Below are 21489 nucleotides of genomic sequence, written 5' to 3' on the forward strand. Positions count from 1 at the left end.
GGCCTAAAATACACTACAAGGTCTGGGCCAGAGCTCTGCTGGGTGGGATGGAAGACTGCGAGCCAAATCTATGAGCCAGTAAGGACATGCACCCCCAGCCTCAGCTCAGAGCCCCGCTGCCTGCTACACTGGGAAGATTATACCCGCTGGTTAGGAGCATATAGTTACGGCTCGGCACCATACCAGGCTACATAAGAGTCAGCTTTAATTTCCATAAAGGCATATTACTACTGGCATGGTGTAAAATACACGAACATGGTCAGACAATGTATGCTATTGTGAGGACATGAGATAGACCCTACTTATATGTATCTAGTGGAGATTCCCAATCAGTATACACTCACCGGCCACTTTATAGGTACACCTGTCCAACTGATCGTTAACACTTAATTTCTAATCAGCCAATCACATGGCGGCAACTCAGTGCATTTAGGCATGTAGACATGGTCAAGACAATCTCCTGCAGTTCAGACCGAGCATCAGTATGGGGGGAGAAGAAAGGTGATTGAGTGCCTATGACCGTGGCATGGCTTGTTGGTGCCAGAAGGGCTGGTCTGAGTATTTCAGAAACTGCTGATCTACTGGGATTTTCACGCACAACCATCTCTAGGGTTTACCAGAGAATGGTCCGAAAAAGAAAAAAACATCCAGTGAGCGGCAGTTCTGTGGGGGGGACGTCAGTGAGGGGGGGTCTGTGATATGGGGGGACGTCAGTGAGGGGGGGTCTGTGATATGGGGAGACGTCAGTGGGGGGGGGGGGGGGGGAGGAACATCAGTAGGGGGTCTGTGCTATGAGGGGGACGTCAGGAGGGGGGGTCTATGATACGAGGGGGACGCGAGTAGGGGGGAGTCTGTACTATGAGGGGGGTGTCACTGAGGGGGGGTCTGTGATATTGGGGGGACGTCAGTAGGGGGGTGTCTGTGATATGGGGGAGGGACATCAGTAGGGGGGGTCTGTGCTATGAGGGGGGGGGTCTGTGAGGGGGGGTCTGTGATATGGGGGGGACGTCAGTGGGGGGGGTCTGTGATATGGGGGGGACGTCAGTGGGGGGGGGGGTCTGTGATATGGGGGGGACGTCAGTGGGGGGGGTCTGTGATATGGGGGGGACGTCAGTGGGGGGGTCTGTGATATGGGGGGGACGTCAGTGGGGGGGGTCTGTGATATGGGGGGGGACGTCAGTGGGGGGGGTCTGTGATATGGGGGGGACGTCAGTGGGGGGGGGTCTGTGATATGGGGGGGACGTCAGTAGGGGGGGGGGGTCTGTGATATGAGGGGGACGTCAGTAGGGGGGGTGTCTGATATGGGGGGGGACGTCAGTAGGGGGGGTGTCTGATATGGGGGGGGACGTCAGTAGGGGGGGTCTGTGCTATGAGGGGGGGGGTCTGTGAGGGGGGGTCTGTGATATGGGGGGGACGTCAGTAGGGGGGGGGTCTGTGATATGAGGGGGGGGTCAGTAGGGGGTGGGTCTTTGATATGAGGGGGGGGTCAGTAGGGGGTGGGTCTTTGATATGAGGGGGGGGTCAGTAGGGGGTGGGTCTTTGATATGGGGGGACGTCAGTAGGGGGGGTCTGTGATATGGGGGGGACGTCAGTAGGGGGGGTCTGTGATATGGGGGGGACGTCAGTAGGGGGGGGTCTGTGATATGGGGGGGACGTCAGTAGGGGGGGGTCTGTGATATGGGGGGGACGTCAGTAGGGGGGGGGTCTGTGATATGGGGGGGACGTCAGTAGGGGGGGGTCTGTGATATGAGGGGGACGTCAGTGGGGGGGGTCTGTGATATGAGGGGGACGTCAGTAGGGGGGGGTCTGTGATATGAGGGGGACGTCCGTAGGGGGGGGTCTGTGATATCGGGGGGGGGGGGTCTGTGGACATCAGTGGGGGCCCCAGTCTCACCCCTCTCTGCTCCCCGCAGTTTGTGTCTCCTTCCTGAGCCGCTTCTACGAGTCCCTGAAGGAGAAGAACGTGGAGTTTACGGCACCGGCGGTGGAGAAGGAGCTGCAGAGGTCATGTGACGCCGCTAAGGGAAAGAGAACCGATTTGTACGTACTGTGTGAATGGCGTCTGACAGATCTGCTGCAGTCATACCGTAATAACCTGCAGGAGGTCACATGACTTCATTTATCCCAACACGTCCCACAAGTGGTTAAAGGGAGTCTGTCAGCACAACATGGCGCTATAAACAACTGCCAGCACCTTGTAGGGCCACAGTGCACCGGTGTGACATCATCAGACTCGCACAGTTAGTGGGTGGAGTCTGAGCAGCACATAGTGAAGCCCATTGATGGAAAGCCATGCCCCCTACAGCCATTTTCCGCTCATTTGCGTAAAGATGAAAGTACAAGAATGGCGCGGCGGCCCTGAATACAAAGCCCATCGGAGCGGAGGCCCCGCAGGTGCTGACAGACTCCCTTGTCTGCCGATATATCATTCAGCTTTCTCAGAGTTCTGAATGGTTTGCAGCTGTTAGGCAGGGTTCACACTATTGCTGGATTCCGTTATGAAGGCGACTGTTAAATTATATATGGACACAAGCGGTCGCTGACTAATGGCTGCCGGCGCTCGTTACTGTCCCCTGTAGGAGAAACATGGACACAAGAAAATCCCAATAAGGAAAATATGAAGGATTTCTGAGGGGTCGGCGAAAAGCTACAGTCACCAGCGCTAGTGTGAACACAACCTTAGTTATTGTCACCCGTCAGACCTGCAGAATCCTATTAGATCAGTCAGAGCATGTGGCAGACACTACTGTGTGTGAACAATCACTTACACAAGATGGCGGTCATCTGTATACAACACTGTACGTGGTGACTGTATAATCTGTATGTAGTGAGCTCCCCCTAGTGGTGACTGTATAATCTGTATGTAGTGAGCTCCCTCTAGTGGTGACTGTATAATCTGTATGTAGTGAGCTCCCCCTAGTGGTGACTGTATAACCTGTATGTAGTGAGCTCCCCCTAGTGGTGACTGTATAATCTGTATGTAGTGAGCTCCTCTAGTGGTGACTGTATAATCTGTATGTAGTGAGCTCCTCCTAGTGGTGACTGTATAACCTGTATGTAGTGAGCTCCCCCTAGTGGTGGCTGTATAATCTGTATGTAGTGAGCTCCCCTAGTGGTGACTGTATAATCTGTATGTAGTGAGCTCCCTCTAGTGGCGACTGTATAATCTGTATGCAGTGAGCTCCCCCTAGTGGTGACTGTATAATCTGTATGTAGTGAGCTCCTCCTAGTGGTGACTGTATAACCTGTATGTAGTGAGCTCCCCCTAGTGGTGACTGTATAATCTGTATGTAGTGAGCTCCTCCTAGTGGTGACTGTATAATCTGTATGTAGTGAGCTCCCCCTAGTGGTGACTGTATAATCTGTATGCAGTGAGCTCCTTCTAGTGGTGACTGTATAATCTGTATGTAGTGAGCTCCTCCTAGTGGTGACTGTATAATCTGTATGTAGTGAGCTCCCCCTAGTGGTGACTGTATAATCTGTATGTAGTGAGCTCCCCCTAGTGGTGACTGTATATTCTGTATGTAGTGAGCTCCCCCTAGTGGTGACTGTATATTCTGTATGTAGTGAGCTCCTCCTAGTGGTGACTGTATAATCTGTATGCAGTGAGCTCCTCCTAGTGGTGACTGTATAATCTGTATGTAGTGAGCTCCTCCTAGTGGTGACTGTATAATCTGTATGTAGTGAGCTCCCCCTAGTGGTGACTGTATAATCTGTATGTAGTGAGCTCCCCCTAGTGGTGACTGTATAATCTGTATGTAGTGAGCTCCCCCTAGTGGTGACTGTATAATCTGTATGTAGTGAGCTCCCCCTAGTGATGACTGTATAATCTGTATGTAGTAAGCTCCTCCTAGTGGTGACTGTATAATCTGTATGTAGTGAGCTCCCCCTAGTGGTGACTGTATAATCTGTATGTAGTGAGCTCCTCCTAGTGGTGACTGTATAATCTGTATGTAGTGAGCTCCTCCTAGCGGTGACTGTATATACTGTATGTAGTTAGCTCCTCCTAGTGGTGACTGTATAATCTGTATGTAGTGAGCTCCCTCTAGTGGTGACTGTATAATCTGTATGTAGTGAGCTCCCCCTAGTGGTGACTGTATAATCTGTATGTAGTGACCTCCCCCTAGTGGTGACTGTATAATCTGTATGTAGTGAGCTCTTCCTAGTGGTGACTGTATAATCTGTATGTAGTGAGCTCCCCTAGTGGAGACTGTATAATCTGTATGTAGTGAGCTCCCCCTAGTGGTGACTGTATAATCTGTATGTAGTGAGCTCCTCCTAGTGGTGACTGTATAATCTGTAAGTAGTGAGCTCCTCCTAGTGGTGACTGTATAATCTGTATGTAGTGAGCTCCCTCTAGTGGTGACTGTATAATCTGTATGTAGTGAGCTCCCCCTAGTGGTGGCTGTATAATCTGTATGTAGTGAGCTCCGCCTAGTGGTGACTGTATAATCTGTATGTAGTGAGCTCCCTCTAGTGGCGACTGTATAATCTGTATGTAGTGAGCTCCCCTAGTGGTGACTGTATAATCTGTATGTAGTGAGCTCCCCCTAGTGGTGACTGTATAATCTGTATGTAGTGAGCTCCCCCTAGTGGTGACTGTATAATCTGTATGTAGTGAGCTCCCCCTAGTGGTGACTGTATAATCTGTATGTAGTGAGCTCCTCCTAGTGGTGACTGTATAATCTGTATGTAGTGAGCTCCCTCTAGTGGTGACTGTATAATCTGTATGTAGTGAGCTCCCCCTAGTGGTGACTGTATAATCTGTATGTAGTGAGCTCCCCCTAGTGGTGACTGTATAATCTGTATGTAGTGAGCTCCCCCTAGTGGTGACTGTATAATCTGTATGTAGTGAGCTCCTCCTAGTGTTGACTGTATAATCTGTATGTAGTGAGCTCCTCCTAGTGGTGACTGTATAATCTGTATGTAGTGAGCTCCCCCTAGTGGTGACTGTATAATCTGTATGTAGTGAGCTCCCCCTAGTGGTGACTGTATATTCTGTATGTAGTGAGCGCCCCCTAGTGGTGACTGTATAATCTGTATGTAGTGAGCTCCCCCTAGTGGTGACTGTATAATCTGTATGTAGTGAGCTCCCTCTAGTGGTGACTGTATAATCTGTATGTAGTGAGCTCCTCCTAGTGGTGACTGTATAATCTGTATGTAGGGAGCTCCTCCTAGTGGTGACTGTATAATCTGTATGTAGTGAGCTCCTCCTAGTGGTGACTGTATAATCTGTATGTAGTGGCTCCCCCTAGTGGGTGACTGTATATTCTGTATGTAGTGAGCTCCCCTAGTGGTGACTGTATAATCTGTATGTAGTGAGCTCCTCCTAGTGGTGACTGTATAATCTGTATGTAGTGAGCTCCCTCTAGTGGTGACTGTATAATCTGTATGTAGTGAGCTCCTCCTAGTGGTGACTGTATAATCTGTATGTAGTGAGCTCCTCCTAGTGGTGACTGTATAATCTGTATGTAGTGAGCTCCCCCTAGTGGTGACTGTATAATCTGTATGTAGTGAGCTCCCCCTAGTGGTAGATGTATAATCTGTATGTAGTGAGCTCCTCCTAGTGGTGACAGTATAATCTGTATGTAGTGAGCTCCTCCTAGTGGTGACTGTATAATCTGTATGTAGTGAGCTCCTCCTAGTGGTGACTGTATAATCTGTATGTAGTGAGCTCCTCCTAGTGGTGACTGTATAATCTGTATGTAGTGAGCTCCTCCTAGTGGTGACTGTATAATCTGTATGTAGTGAGCTCCTCCTAGTGGTGACTGTATAATCTGTATGTAGTGAGCTCCTCCTAGTGGTGACTGTATAATCTGTATGTAGTGAGCTCCTCCTAGTGGTGACTGTATAATCTGTATGTAGTGAGCTCCCCCTAGTGGTGACTGTATATTCTGTATGTAGTGAGCTCCTCCTAGTGGTGACTGTATATTCTGTATGTAGTGAGCTCTCTCTAGTGGTGACTGTATAATCTGTATGTAGTGAGCTCCTCCTAGTGGTGACTGTATAATCTGTATGTAGTGAGCTCCCCCTAGTGGTAGATGTATAATCTGTATGTAGTGAGCTCCTCCTAGTGGTGACAGTATATCTGTATGTAGTGAGCTCCCCCTAGTGGTGACTGTATAATCTGTATGTAGTGAGCTCTCTCTAGTGGTGACTGTATAATCTGTATGTAGTGAGCTCCTCCTAGTGGTGACAGTATAATCTGTATGTAGTGAGCTCCCCCTAGTGGTGACTGTATAATCTGTATGTAGTGAGCTCTCTCTAGTGGTGACTGTATATTCTGTATGTAGTGAGCTCCCTCTAGTGGTGACTGTATAATCTGTATGTAGTGAGCTCCTCCTAGTGGTGACTGTATAATCTGTATGTAGTGAGCTCCTCCTAGTGGTGACTGTATATTCTGTATGTAGTGAGCTCCCCCTAGTGGTGACTGTATAATCTGTATGTAGTGAGCTCCCCTAGTGGTGGCTGTATAATCTGTATGTAGTGAGCTCCCCCTAGTGGTGACTGTATAATCTGTATGTAGTGAGCTCCTCCTAGTGGTGACTGTATAATCTGTATGTAGTGAGCTCCCCCTAGTGGTGACTGTATATTCTGTATGTAGTGAGCGCCCCCTAGTGGTGACTGTATAATCTGTATGTAGTGAGCTCTCTCTAGTGGTGACTGTATAATCTGTATGTAGTGAGCTCCCCCTAGTGGTGACTGTATAATCTGTATGTAGTGAGCTCCTCCTAGTGGTGACTGTATAATCTGTATGTAGTGAGCTCCTCCTAGTGGTGACTGTATAATCTGTATATAGTGAGCTCCTCCTAGTGGTGACTGTATAATCTGTATGTAGTGAGCTCCCCCTAGTGGTGACTGTATAATCTGTATGTAGTGAGCTCCTCCTAGTGGTGACTGTATAATCTGTATGTAGTGAGCTCCCCCTAGTGGTGACTGTATAATCTGTATGTAGTGAGCTCCCCCTAGTGGTAGATGTATAATCTGTATGTAGTGAGCTCCTCCTAGTGGTGACAGTATAATCTGTATGTAGTGAGCTCCCCCTAGTGGTGACTGTATAATCTGTATGTAGTGAGCTCCTCCTAGTGGTGACTGTATAATCTGTATGTAGTGAGCTCCTCCTAGTGGTGACTGTATAATCTGTATGTAGTGAGCTCCCCCTAGTGGTGACTGTATATTCTGTATGTAGTGAGCTCCTCCTAGTGGTGACTGTATATTCTGTATGTAGTGAGCTCTCTCTAGTGGTGACTGTATAATCTGTATGTAGTGAGCTCACCCTAGTGGTGACTGTATATTCTGTATGTAGTGAGCTCTCTCTAGTGGTGACTGTATAATCTGTATGTAGTGAGCTCCCCCTAGTGGTGACTGTATAATCTGTATGTAGTGAGCTCCCCCTAGTGGTGACTGTATAATCTGTATGTAGTGAGCTCCTCCTAGTGGTGACTGTATAATCTGTATGTAGTGAGCTCCCCCTAGTGGTGACTGTATAATCTGTATGTAGTGAGCTCCCCCTAGTGGTGACTGTATAATCTGTATGTAGTGAGCTCCTCCTAGTGGTGACTGTACAATCTGTATGTAGAGAGCTCCCCCTAGTGGTGACTGTATATTCTGTATGTAGTGAGCTCCCCCTAGTGGTAGATGTATAATCTGTATGTAGTGAGCTCCTCCTAGTGGTGACAGTATAATCTGTATGTAGTGAGCTCCCCCCTAGTGGTGACTGTATAATCTGTATGTAGTGAGCTCCTCCTAGTGGTGACTGTATAATCTGTATGTAGTGAGCTCCTCCTAGTGGTGACTGTATAATCTGTATGTAGTGAGCTCCCCCTAGTGGTGACTGTATATTCTGTATGTAGTGAGCTCCTCCTAGTGGTGACTGTATATTCTGTATGTAGTGAGCTCTCTCTAGTGGTGACTGTATAATCTGTATGTAGTGAGCTCACCCTAGTGGTGACTGTATATTCTGTATGTAGTGAGCTCTCTCTAGTGGTGACTGTATAATCTGTATGTAGTGAGCTCCCCCTAGTGGTGACTGTATAATCTGTATGTAGTGAGCTCCCCTAGTGGTGACTGTATAATCTGTATGTAGTGAGCTCCTCCTAGTGGTGACTGTATAATCTGTATGTAGTGAGCTCCCCCTAGTGGTGACTGTATAATCTGTATGTAGTGAGCTCCCCCTAGTGGTGACTGTATAATCTGTATGTAGTGAGCTCCTCCTAGTGGTGACTGTACAATCTGTATGTAGAGAGCTCCCCCTAGTGGTGACTGTATATTCTGTATGTAGTGAGCTCCTCTAGTGGTGACTGTATAATCTGTATGTAGTGAGCTCCCCCTAGTGGTGACTGTATATTCTGTATGTAGTGAGCTCCTCCTAGTGGTGACTGTATAATCTGTATGTAGTGAGCTCCCCCTAGTGGTGACTGTATAATCTGTATGTAGTGAGCTCCCCCTAGTGGTGACTGTATAATCTGTATGTAGTGAGCTCCCCCTAGTGGTGACTGTATAATCTGTATGTAGTGAGCTCCCCCTAGTGGTAGATGTATAATCTGTATGTAGTGAGCTCCTCCTAGTGGTGACAGTATAATCTGTATGTAGTGAGCTCCCCTAGTGGTGACTGTATAATCTGTATGTAGTGAGCTCCTCCTAGTGGTGACTGTATAATCTGTATGTAGTGAGCTCCTCCTAGTGGTGACTGTATAATCTGTATGTAGTGAGCTCCTCCTAGTGGTGACTGTATAATCTGTATGTAGTGAGCTCCCCCTAGTGGTGACTGTATATTCTGTATGTAGTGAGCTCCCCCTAGTGGTGACTGTATAATCTGTATGTAGTGAGCTCCCCCTAGTGGTAGATGTATAATCTGTATGTAGTGAGCTCCTCCTAGTGGTGACAGTATAATCTGTATGTAGTGAGCTCCCCCTAGTGGTGACTGTATAATCTGTATGTAGTGAGCTCCTCCTAGTGGTGACTGTATAATCTGTATGTAGTGAGCTCCTCCTAGTGGTGACTGTATAATCTGTATGTAGTGAGCTCCTCCTAGTGGTGACTGTATAATCTGTATGTAGTGAGCTCCCCCTAGTGGTGACTGTATATTCTGTATGTAGTGAGCTCCTCCTAGTGGTGACTGTATATTCTGTATGTAGTGAGCTCTCTCTAGTGGTGACTGTATAATCTGTATGTAGTGAGCTCACCCTAGTGGTGACTGTATATTCTGTATGTAGTGAGCTCCCCCTAGTGGTGACTGTATAATCTGTATGTAGTGAGCTCCTCCTAGTGGTGACTGTATAATCTGTATGTAGTGAGCTCACCCTAGTGGTGACTGTATAATCTGTATGTAGTGAGCTCCCCCTAGAGGTGACTGTATAATCTGCATGTAGTGAGCTCTCTCTAGTGGGTGACTGTATAATCTGTATGTAGTGAGCTCCCCCCTAGTGGTGACTGTATAATCTGTATGTAGTGAGCTCCCCCTAGTGGTGACTGTATAATCTGTATGTAGTGAGCTCCCCCTAGTGGTGACTGTATAATCTGTATGTAGTGAGCTCCTCCTAGTGGTGACTGTATAATCTGTATGTAGTGAGCTCTCTCTAGTGGTGACTGTATAATCTGTATGTAGTGAGCTCTCTCTAGTGGTGACTGTATAATCTGTATGTAGTGAGCTCCCCCTAGTGGTGACTGTATAATCTGTATGTAGTGAGCTCCCCCTAGTGGTGACTGTATAATCTGTATGTAGTGAGGCTCCTCCTAGTGGTGACTGTATAATCTGTATGTAGTGAGCTCCCCCTAGTGGTGACTGTATAATCTGTATGTAGTGAGCTCCCCCTAGTGGTGACTGTATAATCTGTATGTAGTGAGCTCCCCCTAGTGGTGACTGTATATTCTGTATGTAGTGAGCTCCTCCTAGTGGTGACTGTATATTCTGTATGTAGTGAGCTCTCTCTAGTGGTGACTGTATAATCTGTATGTAGTGAGCTCCCCTAGTGGTGACTGTATAATCTGTATGTAGTGATCTCCTCCTAGTGGTGACAGTATAATCTGTATGTAGTGAGCTCCCCCTAGTGGTGACTGTATAACCTGTATGTAGTGAGCTCCTCCTAGTGGTGACTGTATAATCTGTATGTAGTGAGCTCACCTAGTGGTGACTGTATATTCTGTATGTAGTGAGCTCCCCCTAGTGGTGACTGTATAATCTGTATGTAGTGAGCTCCTCCTAGTGGTGACTGTATAATCTGTATGTAGTGAGCTCACCCTAGTGGTGACTGTATAATCTGTATGTAGTGAGCTCCCCCTAGAGGTGACTGTATAATCTGCATGTAGTGAGCTCTCTCTAGTGGTGACTGTATAATCTGTATGTAGTGAGCTCCCCCTAGTGGTGACTGTATAATCTGTATGTAGTGAGCTCCCCCTAGTGGTGACTGTATAATCTGTATGTAGTGAGCTCCCCCTAGTGGTGACTGTATAATCTGTATGTAGTGAGCTCCTCCTAGTGGTGACTGTACAATCTGTATGTAGAGAGCTCCCCCTAGTGGTGACTGTATATTCTGTATGTAGTGAGCTCCTCCTAGTGGTGACTGTATAATCTGTATGTAGTGAGCTCCCCCTAGTGGTGACTGTATATTCTGTATGTAGTGAGCTCCTCCTAGTGGTGACTGTATAATCTGTATGTAGTGAGCTCCCCCTAGTGGTGACTGTATAATCTGTATGTAGTGAGCTCCCCCTAGTGGTGACTGTATAATCTGTATGTAGTGAGCGCCCCCTAGTTGTGACTGTATAATCTGTATGTAGTGAGCTCACCCTAGTGGTGACTGTATAATCTGTATGTAGTGAGCTCCCTCTAGTGGTGACTGTATAATCTGTATGTACTGAGCTCCCTCTAGTGGTGACTGTATAATCTGTATGTAGTGAGCTCCACCTAGTGGTGACTGTATAATCTGTATGTAGTGAGCTCCCCCTAGTGGTGACTGTATAATCTGTATGTAGTGAGCGCCCCCTAGTTGTGACTGTATAATCTGTATGTAGTGAGCTCCCCCTAGTGGTGACTGTATAATCTGTATGTAGTGAGCTCCCCCTAAGTGGTGACTGTATAATCTGTATGTAGTGAGCTCCCCCTAGTGGTGACTGTATAATCTGTATGTAGTGAGCGCCCCCTAGTTGTGACTGTATAATCTGTATGTAGTGAGCTCACCCTAGTGGTGACTGTATAATCTGTATGTAGTGAGCTCCCCCTAGTGGTGACTGTATAATCTGTATGTAGTGAGCTCCCCCTAGTTGTGACTGTGTAATCTGTATGTAGTGAGCGCCCCCTAGTTGTGACTGTATAATCTGTATGTAGTGAGCTCACCCTAGTGGTGACTGTATAATCTGTATGTAGTGAGCTCCCCCTAGTGGTGACTGTATAATCTGTATGTAGTGACCTCCCTCTAGTGGTGACTGTATAATCTGTATGTAGTGCGCTCCCCCTAGTGGTGACTGTATAATCTGTATGTAGTGAGCGCCCCCTAGTGGTGACTGTATAATCTGTATGTAGTGACAATAATAATCCGGGGCTCAGACATTCAGTCCACTGTTACTCTCCTCCCCTGGGTTCTCGGTGACTCCCGGCTGTGTTTGGTGCCTCTGCTTTAGGTCGGGGATTGCTGAGGCCTGTGATTGGTCCTCAGTGCCATGTGGTTTGATGCCATGTGACCTCTCTGTTGTCTGTTTGTCTGATCACATTAGCAGTTCCAGTTTAATAGTCGCCTCTCTCGCCGGTTGAGGTTATTTTTTAATTAATTCCACGTGTGGCTTGTGGTCCGTCTGCCCTGGACGTTACACGAGGTCCTGACCTTCCTCTTCCTCTTCAGTGCTATTACATCGGGGCCACCAGTGACGCGGCCACAAAGATCACCAATGAGGTCTCGAAGCCGCTCAGTAACCACATCCCTGCCGAGAAGATCTGCGAGAAGCTGAAGAAGAAGGACGGACAGATCTGTGAGCTGAAATATGGTGAGTGCTGTGCAAGGGGGGGAGGGTGGTCCAATAGGGGCAGGGAGAGGGCGGAGGCGTGGGACTGGGGGGGGGAGTCGGGGGGGCCTGGGACCGGGAGGGGGGGGCTGGGACCGGGAGGGGGGGGCTGGCACTGGAGTGAGCAGGGCCTGGGCCTGACCTCTTCCTTCTCTCCTCAGACAAGCAGATTGACCTCAGCACGGTGGATCTGAAGAAGCTGAGGGTGAAGGAGCTAAAGAAGATCTTGGACGACTGGGGCGAGAGCTGTAAGGGCTGCGCAGAGAAGTCTGACTATATCCGCAAGATCAATGAGCTGATGCCCAAATACGCCCCCAATGCAGCGAATGCACGGACTGACCTCTGACCTGCCATCACGGACCCCGCGCCGGGGCTCGGACTGGACCTCAATCTTAGTTTCATTTACTTTTTTATTAATAGATTTTTTTTCCTTTCTGTTACTGTGGAGGGTCCGGGCAGGGGGTGGGCGTGGCATCCTCCTGTGGGCGGTTCCTCCAGCCCCGCCCTCTTCGCCAGGGTCGCTGCGCTGGTTTATGATATTTTTTTATTTTGTTGAGTGGCATTTTTTCTATGAAAATAAAAGAATCCACTCTGAACCCTGCTGAGCGTCTTGTGCCCCGACTCCATCCAGATTATACCGTCACCACAAGGAGGCGCTCATGCAGGAGCGACCGCGGACACTGCTGGAGCCAACCAATGGCAGCCGGACATCATCAGTATTTCACCAGGCGCCAGCACCATAGACACTGGACATACAGCGGGGGAGGGGTCAGCATGTCCGCACGCGACTCCACTGTATTACTGACACCTGCAGAGCTGTATTCCTAAAGAGACTCTCAGGAGCGCCGGGCAACATTAGTGGCAAATAGTGGTGACAGCGCCACACTCTGCTACACCTGATCACTATACATTGTGTCACTGCTACACCTGATCACTATACATTGTGTCACTGCTACACCTGATCACTATACATTGTGTCACTGCTACACCTGATCGCTATACATTGTGTCACTGCTACACCTGATCGCTATACATTGTGTCACTGCTACACCTGATCGCTATACATTGTGTCACTGCTACACCTGATCGCTATACATTGTGTCACTGCTACACCTGATCGCTATACATTGTGTCACTGCTACACCTGATCGCTATACATTGTGTCACTGCTGCACCTGATCGCTATACATTGTGTCACTGCTACACCTGATCGCTATACATTGTGTCACTGCTACACCTGATCGCTATACATTGTGTCACTGCTACACCTGATCGCTATACATTGTGTCACTGCTACACCTGATCGCTATACATTGTGTCACGGCTGCGCTCTGCTACACCTGATCACTATACATTGTGTCACGGCTGCACTCTGCTACACCTGATCACTATACATTGTGTCACTGCTACACCTGATCACTATTCATTGTTTCACTGCTACACCTGATCACTATTCATTGTGTCACTGCTACACCTGATCACTATACATTGTGTCACTGCTACACCTGATCACTATACATTGTGTCACTGCTACACCTGATCACTATACATTGTGTCACTGCTGCACCTGATCGCTATACATTGTGTCACTGCTACACCTGATCACTATACATTGTGTCACTGCTACACCTGATCACTATACATTGTGTCACTGCTACACCTGATCACTATACATTGTGTCACTGCTACACCTGATCACTATACATTGTGTCACTGCTACACCTGATCACTATACATTGTGTCACGGCTGCGCTCTGCTACACCTGATCACTATACATTGTGTCACCGCTACACCTGATCACTATACATTGTGTCACCGCTGCACTCTGCTACACCTGATCACTATACATTGTGTCACCGCTACACCTGATCACTATACATTGTGTCACCGCTGCACTCTGCTACACCTGATCACTATACATTGTGTCACCGCTACACCTGATCACTATACATTGTGTCACCGCTGCACTCTGCTACACCTGATCACTATACATTGTGTCACCGCTACACCTGATCACTATACATTGTGTCACCGCTGCACACTTATTGACTGTCACATCATGTTCTGTTCTCCAGTCACATCCAAAGCCTCAGTGACATTTCTGCTGACAGCTGGAGCTTAGTAGAGTCGGGTGCTGTCACCACCATTCAGACATAGAGCCAGCGGGTGGCAGCAGTGAGAGATTTCCTGCAGACTGAGTGCTCACTGGTGATCTGCAGAATTAGGAATTCAGCTCTGGATGTAATTAATCAAGCAAAGTGTATTCCGGGTTCCTCAGGCCGGTGCGGGATTTGCTGGGGGCGAGCTGCACACTCATTGCTGGACTGTGGTTTTCCACCAGGGGGCAGGTTTGCTGTTGCGCTCTATTTATTGTACATCACGGTCTCTTTGTGGAGCTGCGAATATTAAATTTCACTCCATGAAACCCTTTCTGCTTCTTGTCTGAATCTGCTAATATAAAAAACAAAAACCTTGTGAGTCTTCAGTCGGTGACCCCTATTAATGGCTAATAATGAGGACGGGTCACAACGTCTCGGATCTCTCGGCTCCTTTCTCAAGTAAATGTAAAAACACTTCTGCAGGATGAATATTTATATACAGAGGGACACATAGGGGGAGAGATCCGGGGGGGGGGGGGGGGGGGGTTATTAGTAATTGGTAGAGACCATGTAACACTTCCAGGGTCTTATCAGGTCTCAGGTCAGTGATGTCTGTAAGATGCCATAAACCATGTGACAGATTTAACCCCTTCTCAGGGCCATGAAGTTACACTCATAGATCCGTCGTTCTCTCTGTGATTTAAAATTCCCTCTTAAAACCAAAACTCTCCTGTGCTGGGTGATATTCTGATCCTCACTGCAGAAATGTTCTGATACGGGAAGGTCCAGTCTTCGCTCTCTAATTGTATGGCGATGTGAGTTCCTCCGCACTCTGAGCTGCGGTCCGGTCTCTCCATCATACAGATTATCAGGGGGACACTTGCTGCACATTATTACATACACTACATGCGGTGTTACAGTCCCGGGGTCTTATATTCCCTGTTAGTTTGGGATCTCTATCCTGTCAGTGGTCAGTATGTGCGGGCAGGTCCAGTCTTTGCTCTCTAATTGTATGGCGATGTGAGTTCCTCCGCACTCTGAGCTGCTGTCCGGTCTCTCCATCATACAGATTATCAGGGGGACACTTGCTGCACATTATTACATACACTACATGCGGTGTTACAGTCCCGGGGTCTTATATTCCCTGTTAGTTTGGGATCTCTATCCTGTCAGGGGTCAGTATGTGGGGGCAGGTTTTGCTCCTCTTCTCTCCACATGGGAATGTTCCTGTGTTAGTTGGAGGTGACAGTGAGCTGCTGACAATCACCATATTCCTGAGGTTTGGTGTCTGCAGCACAGGAGAGGGGGGTCTGGAGATCTGGATGTTACACGGTGGTCTTGTGACTTGTGTGGTGTATTGTGTTCTAACCCCTGGGTGGCTGCGGCTTGTACAGACGGTCTTGTGGCTGCGGCTTGTACAGACGGTCTTGTGGCTGCGGCTTGTACAGACGGTCTTGTGGCTGCGGCTTGTACAGACGGTCTTGTGGCTGCGGCTTGTACAGACGGTCTTGTGGCTGCGGCTTGTACAGACGGTCTTGTGGCTGCGGCTTGTACAGACGGTCTCGCGGTGGGGCTGATACATTGTCTGTACTGAAGTGCCAGAGCAAGCAGTGTGGTTATAACCGCCATAGCGCTTTCTGCATTAGATCTGTGGGGTGCGGCACATGAGCAGTCACATGACCCAGGGATGCAGCGGGTAAGTCTAGAAGCCCCTCCCAGAAGACCCCGGGAAATAAAGGGAAAAATATGGACCAAAATTTGTGACTCCAGAAAACTGCGAGACATCAGCAGCAGATCAAAGAGAGAGCACTGCCCTATTAGACCGCTCTCTCTCGTCTGGTAGTCGGTGACCGCTCTCATGTCTGGTAGTCGGTGACCGCTCTCTCTCGTCTGGTAGTCGGTGACCGCTCTCATGTCTGGTAGTCGGTGACCGCTCTCTCGTCTGGTAGTCGGTGACCGCTCTCATGTCTGGTAGTCGGTGACCGCTCTCTCACGTCTGGTAGTCGGTGACCGCTCTCTCTCGTCTGGTAGTCGGTGACCGCTCTCTCACGTCTGGCAGTCGGTGACCGCTCTCATGTCTGGTAGTCGGTGACCGCTCTCATGTCTGGTAGTCGGTGACCACTCTCTCACGTCTGGTAGTCGGTGACCGCTCTCATGTCTGGTAGTCGGTGACCGCTCTCATGTCTGGTAGTCGGTGACCGCTCTCACGTCTGGTAGTCGGTGACCGCTCTCACGTCTGGTAGTCGGTGACCGCTCTCATGTCTGGTAGTCGGTGACCGCTCTCACGTCTGGTAGTCGGTGACCGCTCTCACGTCTGGTAGTCGGTGACCGCTCTCTCGTCTGGTAGTCGGTGACCGCTCTCTCGTCTGGTAGTCGGTGACCTCTCTCATGTCTGGTAGTCGGTGACCGCTCTCTCGTCTGGTAGTCGGTGACCGCTCTCATGTCTGGTAGTCGGTGACCGCTCTCTCGTCTGGTAGTCGGTGACCGCTCTCTCGTCTGGTAGTCGGTGACCGCTCTCATGTCTGGTAGTCGGTGACCGCTCTCATGTCTGGTAGTCGGTGACCGCTCTCTCGTCTGGTAGTCGGTGACCGCTCTCTCGTCTGGTAGTCGGTGACCGCTCTCTCGTCTGGTAGTCGGTGACCGCTCTCATGTCTGGTAGTCGGTGACCGCTCTCATGTCTGGTAGTCGGTGACCGCTCTCATGTCTGGTAGTCGGTGACCGCTCTCATGTCTGGTAGTCGGTGACCGCTCTCATGTCTGGTAGTCGGTGACCGCGCTCTCATGTCTGGTAGTCGGTGACCGCTCTCTCGTCTGGTAGTCGGTGACCGCTCTCTCGTCTGGTAGTCGGTGACCGCTCTCATGTCTGGTAGTCGGTGACCGCTCTCATGTCTGGTAGTCGGTGACCGCTCTCTCGTCTGGTAGTCGGTGACCGCTCTCTCGTCTGGTAGTCGGTGACCGCTCTCTCGTCTGGTAGTCGGTGACCGCTCTCATGTCTGGTAGTCGGTGACCGCTCTCTCGTCTGGTAGTCGGTGACCGCTCTCATGTCTGGTAGTCGGTGACCGCTCTCATGTCTGGTAGTCGGTGACCGCTCTCATGTCTGGTAGTCGGTGACCGCTCTCATGTCTGGTAGTCGGTGACCGCTCTCACGTCTGGTAGTCGGTGACCGCTCTCTCTCGTCTGGTAGTCGGTGACCGCTCTCATGTCTGGTAGTCGGTGACCGCTCTCTCTCGTCTGGTAGTCGGTGACCGCTCTCATGTCTGGTAGTCGGTGACCGCTCTCATGTCTGGTAGTCGGTGACCGCTCTCTCGTCTGGTAGTCGGTGACCGCTCTCTCGTCTGGTAGTCGGTGACCGCTCTCTCGTCTGGTAGTCGGTGACCGCTCTCATGTCTGGTAGTCGGTGACCGCTCTCATGTCTGGTAGTCGGTGACCGCTCTCATGTCTGGTAGTCGGTGACCGCTCTCATGTCTGGTAGTCGGTGACCGCTCTCATGTCTGGTAGTCGGTGACCGCGCTCTCATGTCTGGTAGTCGGTGACCGCTCTCTCGTCTGGTAGTCGGTGACCGCTCTCTCGTCTGGTAGTCGGTGACCGCTCTCATGTCTGGTAGTCGGTGACCGCTCTCATGTCTGGTAGTCGGTGACCGCTCTCTCGTCTGGTAGTCGGTGACCGCTCTCTCGTCTGGTAGTCGGTGACCGCTCTCTCGTCTGGTAGTCGGTGACCGCTCTCATGTCTGGTAGTCGGTGACCGCTCTCTCGTCTGGTAGTCGGTGACCGCTCTCATGTCTGGTAGTCGGTGACCGCTCTCATGTCTGGTAGTCGGTGACCGCTCTCATGTCTGGTAGTCGGTGACCGCTCTCATGTCTGGTAGTCGGTGACCGCTCTCACGTCTGGTAGTCGGTGACCGCTCTCTCTCGTCTGGTAGTCGGTGACCGCTCTCATGTCTGGTAGTCGGTGACCGCTCTCTCTCGTCTGGTAGTCGGTGACCGCTCTCATGTCTGGTAGTCGGTGACCGCTCTCTCGTCTGGTAGTCGGTGACCGCTCTCTCGTCTGGTAGTCGGTGACCGCTCTCTCGTCTGGTAGTCGGTGACCGCTCTCATGTCTGGTAGTCGGTGACCGCTCTCTCGTCTGGTAGTCGGTGACCGCTCTCTCACGTCTGGTAGTCGGTGACCGCTCTCATGTCTGGTAGTCGGTGACCGCTCTCATGTCTGGTAGTCGGTGACCGCTCTCATGTCTGGTAGTCGGTGACCGCTCTCTTGTCTGGTAGTCGGTGACCGCTCTCTCGTCTGGTAGTCGGTGACCGCTCTCATGTCTGGTAGTCGGTGACCGCTCTCATGTCTGGTAGTCGGTGACCGCTCTCTCGTCTGGTAGTCGGTGACCGCTCTCTCGTCTGGTAGTCGGTGACCGCTCTCATGTCTGGTAGTCGGTGACCGCTCTCATGTCTGGTAGTCGGTGACCGCTCTCTCGTCTGGTAGTCGGTGACCGCTCTCTCGTCTGGTAGTCGGTGACCGCTCTCATGTCTGGTAGTCGGTGACCGCTCTCTCGTCTGGTAGTCGGTGACCGCTCTCTCGTCTGGTAGTCGGTGACCGCTCTCACGTCTGGTAGTCGGTGACCGCTCTCTCTCGTCTGGTAGTCGGTGACCGCTCTCATGTCTGGTAGTCGGTGACCGCTCTCTCTCGTCTGGTAGTCGGTGACCGCTCTCATGTCTGGTAGTCGGTGACCGCTCTCTCGTCTGGTAGTCGGTGACCGCTCTCTCGTCTGGTAGTCGGTGACCGCTCTCTCGTCTGGTAGTCGGTGACCGCTCTCATGTCTGGTAGTCGGTGACCGCTCTCTCGTCTGGTAGTCGGTGACCGCTCTCTCACGTCTGGTAGTCGGTGACCGCTCTCATGTCTGGTAGTCGGTGACCGCTCTCATGTCTGGTAGTCGGTGACCGCTCTCATGTCTGGTAGTCGGTGACCGCTCTCTTGTCTGGTAGTCGGTGACCGCTCTCTCGTCTGGTAGTCGGTGACCGCTCTCATGTCTGGTAGTCGGTGACCGCTCTCATGTCTGGTAGTCGGTGACCGCTCTCTCGTCTGGTAGTCGGTGACCGCTCTCTCGTCTGGTAGTCGGTGACCGCTCTCATGTCTGGTAGTCGGTGACCGCTCTCATGTCTGGTAGTCGGTGACCGCTCTCTCGTCTGGTAGTCGGTGACCGCTCTCTCGTCTGGTAGTCGGTGACCGCTCTCTCGTCTGGTAGTCGGTGACCGCTCTCTCGTCTGGTAGTCGGTGACCGCTCTCTCGTCTGGTAGTCGGTGACCGCTCTCTCGTCTGGTAGTCGGTGACCGCTCTCATGTCTGGTAGTCGGTGACCGCTCTCTCGTCTGGTAGTCGGTGACCGCTCTCTCACGTCTGGTAGTCGGTGACCGCTCTCATGTCTGGTAGTCGGTGACCGCTCTCATGTCTGGTAGTCGGTGACCGCTCTCATGTCTGGTAGTCGGTGACCGCTCTCATGTCTGGTAGTCGGTGACCGCTCTCTCGTCTGGTAGTCGGTGACCGCTCTCTCGTCTGGTAGTCGGTGACCGCTCTCATGTCTGGTAGTCGGTGACCGCTCTCATGTCTGGTAGTCGGTGACCGCTCTCTCGTCTGGTAGTCGGTGACCGCTCTCTCGTCTGGTAGTCGGTGACCGCTCTCATGTCTGGTAGTCGGTGACCGCTCTCATGTCTGGTAGTCGGTGACCGCTCTCTCGTCTGGTAGTCGGTGACCGCTCTCTCGTCTGGTAGTCGGTGACCGCTCTCATGTCTGGTAGTCGGTGACCGCTCTCATGTCTGGTAGTCGGTGACCGCTCTCTCGTCTGGTAGTCGGTGACCGCTCTCTCGTCTGGTAGTCGGTGACCGCTCTCATGTCTGGTAGTCGGTGACCGCTCTCTCGTCTGGTAGTCGGTGACCGCTCTCTCGTCTGGTAGTCGGTGACCGCTCTCATGTCTGGTAGTCGGTGACCGCTCTCATGTCTGGTAGTCGGTGACCGCTCTCATGTCTGGTAGTCGGTGACCGCTCTCATGTCTGGTAGTCGGTGACCGCTCTCATGTCTGGTAGTCGGTGACCGCTCTCACGTCTGGTAGTCGGTGACCGCTCTCACGTCTGGTAGTCGGTGACCGCTCTCACGTCTGGTAGTCGGTGACCGCTCTCTCGTCTGGTAGTCGGTGACCGCTCTCATGTCTGGTAGTCGGTGACCGCTCTCTCGTCTGGTAGTCGGTGACCGCTCTCTCGTCTGGTAGTCGGTGACCGCTCTCTCGTCTGGTAGTCGGTGACCGCTCTCATGTCTGGTAGTCGGTGACCGCTCTCACGTCTGGTAGTCGGTGACCGCTCTCTCACGTCTGGTAGTCGGTGACCGCTCTCTCATGTCTGGTAGTCGGTGACCGCTCTCACGTCTGGTAGTCGGTGACTGCTCTCTCATGTCTGGTAGTCGGTGACCGCTCTCATGTCTGGTAGTCGGTGACCGCTCTCATGTCTGGTAGTCGGTGACTGCTCTCTCATGTCTGGTAGTCGGTGACCGCTCTCATGTCTGGTAGTCGGTGACCGCTCTCATGTCTGGTAGTCGGTGACCGCTCTCATGTCTGGTAGTCGGTGACCGCTCTCATGTCTGGTAGTCGGTGACCGCTCTCATGTCTGGTAGTCGGTGACCGCTCTCTCATGTCTGGTAGTCGGTGACCGCTCTCTCGTCTGGTAGTCGGTGACCGCTCTCATGTCTGGTAGTCGGTGACCGCTCTCTCGTCTGGTAGTCGGTGACCGCTCTCTCATGTCTGGTAGTCGGTGACCGCTCTCTCACGTCTGGTAGTCGGTGACCGCTCTCTCATGTCTGGTAGTCGGTGACCGCTCTCATGTCTGGTAGTCGGTGACCGCTCTCATGTCTGGTAGTCGGTGACCGCTCTCTCGTCTGGTAGTCGGTGACCGCTCTCATGTCTGGTAGTCGGTGACCGCTCTCATGTCTGGTAGTCGGTGACCGCTCTCATGTCTGGTAGTCGGTGACCGCTCTCTCATGTCTGGTAGTCGGTGACCGCTCTCTCGTCTGGTAGTCGGTGACCGCTCTCATGTCTGGTAGTCGGTGACCGCTCTCTCGTCTGGTAGTCGGTGACCGCTCTCTCATGTCTGGTAGTCGGTGACCGCTCTCTCACGTCTGGTAGTCGGTGACCGCTCTCTCATGTCTGGTAGTCGGTGACCGCTCTCATGTCTGGTAGTCGGTGACCGCTCTCATGTCTGGTAGTCGGTGACCGCTCTCTCATGTCTGGTAGTCGGTGACCGCTCTCATGTCTGGTAGTCGGTGACCGCTCTCTCGTCTGGTAGTCGGTGACCGCTCTCTCACGTCTGGTAGTCGGTGACCGCTCTCTCATGTCTGGTAGTCGGTGACCGCTCTCATGTCTGGTAGTCGG

General features: G+C 51.2%; 1 protein-coding gene across 1 annotated transcript in view; it reads left to right on the forward strand.

Moving 5' to 3' along the window:
- MANF (mesencephalic astrocyte derived neurotrophic factor) overlaps window positions 1–13101 on the forward strand; it is a 13497-nt gene extending 396 nt beyond the window's left edge. Inside the window, exons 2-4 of the mRNA XM_075286221.1 lie at window positions 1877–2044; window positions 11835–11976; window positions 12156–13101. Coding sequence (XP_075142322.1) covers window positions 1877–2044; window positions 11835–11976; window positions 12156–12340 — 495 coding nt within the window. The 3' untranslated portion in view covers window positions 12341–13101. The remainder of the gene's footprint in view (window positions 1–1876; window positions 2045–11834; window positions 11977–12155) is intronic.
- Window positions 13102–21489: the final 8388 nt, after the last annotated feature.

The sequence above is a fragment of the Leptodactylus fuscus genome, chromosome 9 (genome assembly GCF_031893055.1).
Source record: "Leptodactylus fuscus isolate aLepFus1 chromosome 9, aLepFus1.hap2, whole genome shotgun sequence".
NCBI classification, from domain to species: domain Eukaryota; kingdom Metazoa; phylum Chordata; class Amphibia; order Anura; family Leptodactylidae; genus Leptodactylus; species Leptodactylus fuscus.